General features: G+C 34.0%; 1 protein-coding gene across 1 annotated transcript; it reads right to left on the reverse strand.

Moving 5' to 3' along the window:
* Nucleotides 1-9,509: 9,509 nt before the first annotated feature.
* LOC142556531 (uncharacterized) lies at nt 9,510-11,770 on the reverse strand. The gene is made up of 8 exons (XM_075667989.1): nt 11,538-11,770; nt 11,195-11,457; nt 10,924-11,127; nt 10,756-10,848; nt 10,379-10,486; nt 10,220-10,305; nt 9,829-10,141; nt 9,510-9,748 (listed from the first exon to the last, which is right to left on the reverse strand). Exons 3-8 carry the CDS (start codon nt 11,086-11,088, stop codon nt 9,644-9,646), a joined length of 870 nt encoding a protein of 289 aa, XP_075524104.1. The 5' UTR covers nt 11,089-11,127; nt 11,195-11,457; nt 11,538-11,770; the 3' UTR covers nt 9,510-9,643.
* Between the last annotated feature and the right edge of the window lie 349 nt (nt 11,771-12,119).

Raw genomic sequence — 12,119 nt, forward strand, 5'->3', positions numbered from 1 at the left:
GTACAGTCCATTACATTGAACAGTCTCGGAATCCCTCTCATTTCGGTGTGGAATCGGTTCATTCATGTTCCCTCTACCTAGAAGCCTGCCAGGAGCCGCTCATTGTCCGTGCAACCTCATGGCACCGGCGATCACCCCCCGTCCTCTTCGGCCCCGGGCCTCACATGTCCACCAGCTTCCGCTTGGTTCGTCTCCGAACCACACCGTACTAAGAGAGGTCGGCTCTGATACCAACTGTAACGCCCCAGATTAGACGACTGTCCTCACTGTATCAAGACGAGTCTTTCCAGCGTGCTTATGTCCTCACTCACACGCACCCTGGGAAACTTCCCAGGAGGTCACCCATCCCAAAATTATCCCTAAGTCAAGCACGCTTAACTTTGGAGTTCTTATGTGATGAGCTACCGAAAAGAAAATGCACCTTCGTGATATGAGTAGTACAAATCAAATCTTTTAAGCCATCTTCAACTGTACAGTCCATTACATTGAACAGTCTCGGAATCCCTCTCATTCCGGTGTGGAATCGGTTCATTCATGTTCCCTCCACCTAGAAGCCTGACAGGAGCCGCTCATTGTCCATGCAACCTCATGGCACCGGCGATCACCCCCCGCCCTCTTCGGCCCCGGGCCTCACAATGTAAATCCAATTCAACATGATAGGTCTAAGAATTTATCATGAAAAAACATACAAATCAATATATACTGATGTTGATGATGAGAAAAACGAGATATAGGCGTGTCTTTGCGTATTTATGCTCGAAAACTTTAAGATAATCGTGTAGAACGTGCACCGGATGAAATCTTTTGAAAGAAACTTGAGAAAAACCAAGGAATGTGGTTGCTGGGATTTCAAAAATGCTGCTGGAATGGGGAGGAGGGGCGGCCGAAGCTATGGAGGTAGGGTTTAGGGTTTGGGAAGGTTTAGGGTTAATTATAATATTTATTGCTAATGGACCCTTAATTAAAAATAATTAGATTAAAAATATTTTAGGCCCATTATGAAATAAAATAGTCCTATCAAGCCCAAAAACACTCCCGAAAAATAATTCGTTTACGTACGTTTTTGAAAATATTGCCGAACCCTCAAAAAGTCTTCTGACTTCCTAAAATTTGCGTACCGGTTAAAATATGACTCGATGAGTAAAAATACCCTACAAGCCCATTTTCGAAAATCTCTCACGTATATATCATTAAATAATTAAAAATAAAAATTTAATAAAAATATTTTTCCTTAACTGTCACCGTTCTCCGTTCCTTGTTCGAGAGCGGAATACTGCTAAAAGCCCTAATCAATGAAATCTTAACAACCATGAAAAAAAAACACATCCATGTAATAATCATACATTTAATGCATTAAAAATAATTAAACACATATTTTAGCAAAACTCTAGATTGCATGAAGTCAGGTTACGTCGTTCGAATTTTCTAGACCTTAAAAAATGTGAGTACGTCCTTTGTAATTTAAGTAACCCTCGACAACATTCTTGAATATGCTGAAAATCATAAAGTGAAATATGTTAATTACTAACTCAATGTAATAAACAAAAAAGAAAATAAGAAAAAACTAACGGTCTCATTCAACCAAGAAGCAGGTGTCCCTAGTTCAAGAAACCACTTTCTTTCGTAAGAGAGTACATCCCAGATATCCTCGTATTTTCCGTGTAAGAATTAATCTCAGCGCTTACTCGATTCCACGATCTACTGGCGAACATTCTAACTCTCTTCTCAAAATACATAGACGTCATATCATTTATAAGAAGTTGACGCAGTTCCTCATCTGTCATAGGCTCTTCGTCAATAGTGAATAATCTTAACTTATAGCCTGAAGTCTTTTCAAAAGCACAAGTCAAAGACGCATCTCTCTAAGTGGTGTATTTGGATCCACCTCCTCCATCTCATAAATGGCGTCTCTTCAGGTGTTCTTCTTGTTGTCTCTCCATAAAATGAGAGAATATTACATACAATTTTGTCATTTTTTAAGCTAACAAGATAGTTGAATCAAATAAATATCGATAAAAATTACCAATATTGGCACTCACTGAAGGCAATATCCCAAACATATCTTTCGAGCTAGAGATATCTTTCTTTATATGTTTCAATTCATCCATGATATGATAAAATCCTTCGGCTTGGTCCTTTTGCATTCTCGTAATTTTATCCTCCAAACTTTTCTAACGAACTTCATACATATCTGCTAGAGATGTATGATCCATATGCATAGATGTATGTCCCATGTCAGTTAATGGAGGAGACAGTTGATTCCTGTGTGAAGGACCGCCATCTGTGGATGGCCGAGGAGATTTTCGGACTTTATCTCGGGATGACACGGAATATGTATATGCGAATGGCCGGAGAGACCGTTGATCCTCAGTCTGTATACCAACTTCATTCTTTGGGTCGTCCAATGGATCTTGACTGCACACTACTTTGATAGTTTGGCTAATCAATTCCGTAATGCGATTGACTACCACATTAGGATTAGAATCAACAAAATAGTCAGTCATATAATGCACAGACAACAGCTCCTCCGTGGTGGGAATAAGCATCCCTAAAATATCCTAAATTAATTATTAACATTAAACATTATAATGAAAATTAGTTAACAATTAACCAAAAATATATTAGATAATACAAACTAAATAAATTGATTTTTTGTATATACCTTGGTATATTCATTTTTAAATGCTTTATTCACATCATCAATGGAAGGAGCATAATTTTTACTTCATTTCCGAGTCAACCAATGACACATCTGAGGTATCGGTACATTAGGATCTTCCTGGTGTCTAGCAAATGCTTTAGCAATTGCTGGAAAATATTCATACGCTATAATCTATCACAAAAAAGTTAAAAACATTTATTAGTATGATATCAAATAACAACAATATTTATAAAATGAACAATATTTAGTTACCTGCAAAGGATGAATAAATCTTCTTATGTGGAAGCTACCCACCCACTAAAGTCTAGATAATTCCCACTACGTGTAACCAAATTTTCATAGCTTCTAAACTTAGCTTTGAGATCGTTTCTTAATCCATAAAGTATTTCTTCAAAAGCTATTCTACCTCATGGATAGTTAGTAAAACTATCAAAATTATTAGCTAATCTAATCCACTCTTGGTCCAGTGTATCAATTTTATCTTTTCGTTGTCGACCCAATACACCTGTAACGAAAAAAAGACTGACCAATTTCAACTTCTCCAAGTCTATCTCTTCACCCAACTTATTCTCATAGTCATCCATTTTAACTATCAAATCCCCCAAACATATACTGCCTCTTCCACCAAAATACCTCAACCTAAATTCATCATTATCAGGTACCTCAACCTAAACTCAGCAATATTTCAAAATAAAACTAACACTAACTCAAAATAAAACTAACTCTAACATTAACGTAAACTTAAATTATAACTTTAACTTAAATTGCAGAAAACTAGCGCTGGTCTTCGGGTTGTGTGCACATTCAGTCCAGCTAGTTCAACCATCATGTCCTCCATTAACATCAAGCTCACCAGTATCGATCACACCTAGTAAGTCTATTGACTCAGCAAACCTTAACCATGATAACAAGTACTACATATACATCCACATGCAACAGTGAAAATACTTTTACTTAACATAACATAACATGAACATGCATAAACATAAACATTTTTCTTTTATCATAAACATATTCCATTTCATCATATACGTACACATTTTTCATTTCGTTGAATTCAGATCGTTAATTGTGACTTTCTTAATTGAAGGTCGATGGATCCATCGACGTGTAACCACAGTACTGGGGAGGCGGGGACATCGGCTGACACTCTCACCCGTCAACTGAGCCTTGGCCGTACATATCATTGTATTATCGTATCATCGTATTAATCACAATTACTTCACTTCCTTCAACATTTCATATTTTCATCACTTTATAAAATTCATGCATAAAATAATCATTTTTCTTTTAAACCAAGCATGTGTAAAATGACTGTTTTACCCCTAGAAGCATAATTTTTTGTATTTATCATTAGACCTCGAAACGACGTCCTAAATCATTCCAAACTTAACATATAACCTTAAAACACTCCCATAAATATACCTTATCCATACGCGACTAATTTCCTAAATCGTTTTTAAAGCTCAGACGTACATCCTGATTTTGACTCTTATTCACTCGAAACTTAACCAAACTTGAACCAAAGCTTAATAACACCTAAATAAACCATATTCAACCCAAACCAAGCCAACCAAGTCCCTTGAACAAGCCTAGGAAGCTACTGAATTTTTCTACACTTTTATTCCGAAACCCTAGCTTGACTAAGCTTGCACCCTTCGGCCCTAGCCCTTGACCAACCCAACCAGACCCTAGCTGACCCTCATAGGACCCTGACCAAACCTTAAGGACCCTACTGGACCGAGCCTAGAAGAACTAGAATCCCAAGCCCCTCAATCCGTCAAATAAGCATGTGCACGGCTCCCTCAACTCGTGCGATCCTCCATGCCCTTCAAGCCAACCATAGTGTAGCCATCTTAGGACCATCATGAAGCCCTCTTAAGTCTACTGGACACACCCTAACCACAACTAGTAGCCGTGACCCTCGAAGACTCCTAGTAGAAGAGTCCTTGCCTCCAAGGATTCTAATTTTCATGCAACCTAAATACCCTCCATGTCCAGCCCTTCTGCAACCTTTTCTAGGCCATCAAACCCTCTAACTTTTATCCTTTTTGGTGTCCCTATCAAGGCAACCCCTTCATGCATCACTAGCAAGAGTTTTAAACCATTAAAACTTGAGTTCTTGGCATGGCATGCAAATAAAACGAAAATTAATGCAATGCAACGTATTTTTTCATGCAAACATACATCAAAACCATAATATGGTGTGATAGATGAGAAAAAAAAGAATAAAGATGTGCCTTTACGTATATTACGTACTAAAACGTTGTGGCGATTCGAGGGACGTCGACGGAGAGGACTTGCTGAATTTTCCTCAAACTTTTCGTGGCTTACCCTTCAAAGTTACGTGTGGTGTGTGTATTTGCAGGTGAAGAAGAGTTCTTGTAATTTTTGAGGGGAGGGGCTTGGGTTTTAAGGGTTTAGGTTATGGGTTAAAGCTTTTTATTGTTAATTAAACATGTATGCAAGCTTGGGCGCATTAACATGATATATTAGGCCCCTTAGGCTCAATAGCAATTATTTTTAAAATATTTTGTTTTGGAAAGGCGGCGAAAATAATAGCCGAGTTATCGAAAATTTCATATTTTCGTCGAAAATCGAATACTGTTTAAAAATACGACTCAGCATATAAAATCACCTCAAAATACCTCATATTCGAAAATTCCATTTAAAATAAACCCCACATTAAACAATTAAAAATAAATATTTAATTAAATATTTTCATTCATATGGCCCTCGGTCTCCGTTCCTCGATCGCATCTCGAATAACCTTTAAAACGTTGTTTTATGTATTCTATTTGAAAACCATATTTTAAATATGCAAACATGCCTACCACATTTAATAAATGCAAATTAAACAATATAATTAAAATACATAAGAAATTTGATGATCTTGCATGATTGTGGTCACTTGGACCTTCAAATTTTCAGGACGTTACAATCTACCCCCCTTAAATCGAATTTCGTCCCCGAAATTCACTTATCCTCAATAATAAAAAATTTAGACTTAATTCTAGTATGCCAATAATCCATACTTCCACTGCGCCGCTCTGATAAAAAAAGTTTTAGAATGTCCTTATGTCTCCTCAATCCTAACTAAATTTGCCTTCAAAATTCTCGATTGTGAATCGCAACTTAAAACGACCTACGGTAACTTAGTTCTATTTTTACTATAACCTCGAATATTGACTTTTCTCCTAATTTCCAATATTAGAAATGGAGGTCCAAACTTATCGTATCTTACTTTCCTTATACTATACCTAAGATGTTCATCAACCTATTATATTTCAAATTAAAATCCCAAAAGCTTCCTTGAATCGAACCTTTATCTTACGACACCAAACTAACGTAACTTAACCATTTACAAGTATATCCCAAATATAACATTGTTGCAAATCTTAAATGTCACGCTATGTTGGTCTATAAAACCTAAAATATCCAATATCGATCTTCTACCTTTATAATAAAACCCCCTTCAAGCCTAAATCATCGAAAATTCCTATCATTTAAACCATTCAGCTCTCACTTATTGCTAAACTAATCCCCGAGTTTCTTAACAATTGCAAAATTAATTCCTAATTTCCTCGAAAATTATCCAATTGATCCTAAACTTCAAAAATTCTACAATTAACCCATAAATTATTTTTTTGCATTCTTAGTTCCCTTCTATATGTTTTCCGTAACAAAAATTTCAATAATTTTAAGCTTATTAACCCAAAATCAATTCTCATAATCAATATTTCATTTCCATAAAAACCTAAAATCTCAAATTATACATTTTCATACTTTTAAAGATCATCGCAGTCTTCGAATCATTATTCCTTATGTGTAATTCTCAAAAATTAACTCAACTAGTAGCCACTGAATCATCAGTATTCTCTTATAAAATCTAGATGTCCAAAAGCATTCGTAATCTTCACGATTAACTTATGACCCAAAAAGTAGAAACAGTAGTACTAAAACCCAAAAATCAATATAGTTCAATCATTTTCAACCTTTCCTAAAGCCCATTAACCAAATTCTTAAACATGTCCAATTCCACCACAAGACCACCATGCATGGAAATTATATAATTTCTTATTTCATGTCGTAATATGCATAAAAATTCTAAAGTATCAAATCTTTTACCTAAAAAAGTCATGTCATGATCCATGTTTAATCATAAAATCTTTTATCATGCAAACTTAAACATAAATTTCATTTAACTTCAAAAATTGTTTAAACATGTAGTTTAATCGTATAAACCATGTAAACATGCAGGTGATAATATTAAAAACATTTAAACTTACAGACTTGAGGCTTGAAGACTGAGCTTCCCGGCACTGACTGTGGCACAACCTTTTACAGGAATATTGCTCTGATACCAACTGAAACGTCCCCTACTCGTTTTTCTTTAAAAAAAATACAATTTTTTTCTATTCTACTCATTCGGCCGAATATATATATATATATATATATATATATATATATATATATATATATATATACACACACACACATAAACATATTTTTAAAATAACTTTGTACCATTGAAAAAATAAACAACCAACTATAGATGAAAATTCAAAGGAAAGAATTCAAAATATAAAATCATCATTTGTTTACCAAACCTAACTCATCAATATTTCAAAATAAAACTAACTATTCATCCTCTCAAAAACCACTCAAAATCATCATTAAAGTCGTAAAATCTTTAACGTAAACTTAAATAATAACTTTAACTTAAATTGCAGAAAACTAGCGATGGTCTTCGGGTTGTGTGCACCTTCAATCCAGCTAGTTCAACCATCATGAAACGTCCACTCGTTCGATTAAATTTGCGTGCCGTAAAAAAAATAAAACCATACGGGTAAAAATACCCAATAAAATCCCATTTTTGAAAAATCGACTTAAAAACACCTTGCATTAATTTATAAAATAAATCGTGTGATAAAAAATAATTTTCCTGAAAATTCTCCGGTCTCCGTTCCTCGTTCGAGCGTGAAATGCACATAGAAATCCTAATACATGAACTGATAAAATTCATGAAATAAATTCCTATCATACAATAATTATGCATAAAATGCATGAAAATAATTAAACACAAATTAATAAAATAAACAATGCATTTTATGCTTTAAAAAAATTAAATAAAATACCAAAGAAATTTAATAATTTGCATGCACGTGGTTCACGTGGACTTTCAGATTTTCGGGACGTTACAATCTACCCTCCTTAAATTGAATTTCGTCCCTGAAATTCGCTTATTCTCGATAATAAAAAGTTAGATTCTTAATTCTAGTATCCCAATAATCCACGCTTCCGCTGCACTACTCTGATAAAATAAATGTAGTTTGTCCTTACGTCTCTTCAATCCTAATTAAATTGCCTACGAAAATCCTCATTTGTGAATCGTAACTTAGAACGACTTATGGTGACTTAGTTCTATTCTACTCAGGCCTCGAATTCTGACTTTTCTCAAACTTCCCAATATTAGAAATGGCGGTCCGAATTTTTATTGCGTCTTAAAATTTTCTTACACTGTACCCGTAATGTTCATTGATCTATTACATTTGTATTTATGCAGTTCATCCTAAGAAACCTTAGCACCAAAATCTACTGATCGATTCCTATCCTCGGTAATACACTCAAAATTTAAATTTTTTCTCACCCCAAAATAATATTAGCTTAAGATCCTTGAATCGAATCTTTATCTTACGACACCAATCTTACGTAACTTTACTATTTACAAGTACGTCCCAAATATTAAATCTTTACAAATCTTAAACCTCGAGTAATGATAATCCATAAACCCAAAATATACCATATCGATCTCTTACCTAAATAATAAAACCCTTCTAGACTCAATTACATGCTTAAACCACTACAAAAAAACACTCTTACAGAAGCGGTTTTTTTCAATTTTAAGATCGGTTTTTAACCGCTCCAGCACTTGTACCACCGGTTGCAAAAGCGCTCCTCTTATTGATGACCTTATATCTTATAGAAGCGGTTTTTTCAACCGGTGGTACAAGTTGAAGAACCGCTTCTATTGTTTATTTTAGGTGCGGTTTGATAATGCTCGTACCCATAACATATTTACAACAGTTTCGAACCGTTTTTGTAGTTGTGTATATAGGAACCGTTTCAAAGTGTTCTAAAAGGCGTGAAGTGTAAGAACGGTCTTACACCGCTCCTATATGCCATGGATATAAGAGCGATTTGCAACCGCTATTGATGTTGCCAATTAAAGAGCGGTTTGAAACCAATTGTATATATTGTGAATATTACAACGGTTTTGGACCGCTCCCATAGCTCTGCATTTAGAAGCCCCTTCAAAGCGTTCTAAAAAGAGTGAGGTGTAAGAACGGTCATTCACCGTTCCTACACGCCATTAATATAAGAGTGCTTTGCAACCGCCATTGATGGTGGCAACTGAAGAGCGGTTTGACACCGATCATACACGTCGTGCGTATCACAACTTTAAGAGCGGTTGCAAATCACTCCTATATGGCATCGATATAGGAGCAAGAAATATAGGACCGGTGTCAAACCGCTTTGGACACAGTTGGCAATAAGAATGGTTTTCCTCCGTTCCTATACGTTGTCGATATGAGAGTAGTTTTCAAATCGTTCGTAAAACAAAAGATATAGAAGCAATGTTTGAGCCGATATTTTAAATTGATTTTAATAAAATTATTTGGAATTGCTACTAAATCCAATTTAACAATAATTTACTCTTTTATTGTATTTTATTTAAAACAAATATACATTATTTCGCAAACAATTCATCAACCAAAAAAATAGATAAATAAATATTCATCAAATAAACAATAAAAAACTTCATATTTAATATTTCAATCCACAAAATGAATGTTACCATTAATTAATAAAGCACTATTATCCACATAAAATATCAATAATATTTCCAATTTCTAATATAAAATAACCCAAAATATTTCAAATTCAATGGATAAAGTAAAAATGTTTTTCAAATTTCTTCTAATCACTATCCGACTTTGACATTGATGGAGATCTTCGACTTTCATGTGCATTTTTTGGAGTTTTTGTCTGTTGCTGCATAATATCTGCCATGATAGCTGCCATCTAGAAAAAAAATTAAATTAATACTATGCATTTATATAAGTAATTTAGAATCAATTCATTACTATTCAATATGTGGCTACCTGTGTTGGTAATAATTCTGGCCCACGAGATCCTCCAGCACTTCCAGTTATCATACTTTGAATTACTCTTGTAAAATTTTGGAGTTGATGTTCATGTATCTGTCTCATCCGCTCCATTTCTTCTAGCCTTTGTTCTTCCATACTTTTCATTTTATCTTGCATTTCTCGTAACTTATTAGTAACATCAGAAGTAGGGAGATTACTCTGTGTTAAAAATAATCTAGACTTATACTGATATGGGAAAACTTGGCTAGGCAATGCACCAGCTCCTAGACATCGAACCCGACCAGAATGCTCTAGTCCAAATATTTCACTGAAAATATACATATAATTAGTATCGTACAATGTATAATTATATTTTAAAAAAATAAAATTGTAAATAGACTATAACCGAAATGCATCCTCATGCACTTCTGTTGGTTGTGTTCCTTCGGGCTTGTCTTGGAGATGACGCTGCACCGCATCATTTAGTAAATCCTAACAAAAAAATTTTGTCAATAAAATGAAAAAATATTGAGAAGCTATTTCAAAGCGTTGAAACAATTATAACCTCAACTCGTATTGCTTCATCATCAACAAGAGCTCCTCCTTTCTTTTTACTTTGTCGACTCAAATGTAATATTTCAATACGAGTTGGTTTTCTGCCATTTTCTTGAAACTAACCATAGGAAAAAAAATATTTTTGATTAAATATGCAAAAGTTATAATAGCTCAAGACTCATCTATATTGAATGATATCATCACAACAATAAAATCTTGATTATATTTTCAAATACTAAGCATGGAAAATGTCTTAACAAAATTGACTACCATAGCTCCCTTATATCTAATCCATACATGCCAAAAGTACACACAAAAAAAACATGTAATATAATAAATCAATAGTATGAAAATATTCGTGAAGATATTTTATGATCTAATACTTACAAACTTATATTCCAAAGATGCAATATTTGTCCGTCCTTGTGCATGTATCCCTCTTTTTTTACTCCCATTTTCTCGATTTATTCTTGAAGTGCTCTGCAAAAATATAATTATATCAAATTTATCCATAAGAAAAAAATATATATAAAAATCAATCAAAATAAGAACAACCTCATTAGACTTCCAGTAATGACACAAAGTTTGCCATACTTCTGGCGTAAGGTCATGGGGAATGGGGCGAATTGACACAAGTTCCCTTAATGGAATATTCGGATCATAAGAAGTAGCTTTAACTTGGGCCTTCCATCGCCTCCATGAAACTCCCATCATCTGCATCACACTAGCTCTATGTTGATCGAGGATATCAAAACTTGCCTGTGAACATTGAAAAGTTAGAATAATGTTTTGAATTAAGTATGAATTAAAATATTTATCAACTTACTGTTAAACGTTCTCATGCATCATCCAAGCAACGCTTAGGCATTTTTCTCCAATCTGAAAAATCAAGGGGCAAAACATTTCCATTACGAGCAATGGTGCCCAAAAAATTGGCAAGCGTCGGCTGCATTTCTCCATAAGGTTGACCTCTTTCATTAAATGTTACTACTAAACGGTCACCGGGTGCTAAAGAATGAACATGCTTCATAATAGTTTTCCCACGTTTCTTTCGTGGGCTTTGGGATGAATGTGTGATCTCGTTGTGACCTAAAAAAATATGCAAAATATAATTTTTTTTTCAAGTGATAAACATAATCAACAATTTATACTCAAAAAATATTTTTAACCTCCTCGATTATGCTCTTCGTTTTGTCTTGATTCCATTGTATTGTTTTGTGTTGCATTGTTTCGTGGGTCTAATGACGGATTTGATGAAGTGATTTGTGAGTCGGGCTCATCTTCGTGTCCTCTATTACCCGTATCATCTCTACGAGATCGTCCACTTATATTCTGAAGCAACTTTCGCATTCTTTTATTTGTCATATTTAATATCAAACCTGAAAAATAATGAAAAAATCGCACAAAATATTTATTAAATGTATGTAATTAACAAAATGGTAAATTTTTTATATTAGAAACTTCTTTGGAGATGAACATACCGCACACACCGAAGGACACTCGAAAATTGAGTGCAATTGATTTCACTAATATTTATTTTTCAGAAATGAAATATTTACACAAAAATTTATAAAACCAAATATGAAACAAATTACATTAATCTAAAAATTTTCAATTGATCAAGATTCAAGAAAATCGTACAACCATGTAAGGAAGGTTCTACAAACTTTAGTAGTGCAAGAAGTAATCACATACAGGAAATAAATTACCTCGAATAAATATTATCTAATTATTAAAATAATATAATAAAT

Source organism: Primulina tabacum, chromosome 9, assembly GCF_025594145.1.
Source record: "Primulina tabacum isolate GXHZ01 chromosome 9, ASM2559414v2, whole genome shotgun sequence".
NCBI classification, from domain to species: Eukaryota; Viridiplantae; Streptophyta; class Magnoliopsida; order Lamiales; family Gesneriaceae; genus Primulina; species Primulina tabacum.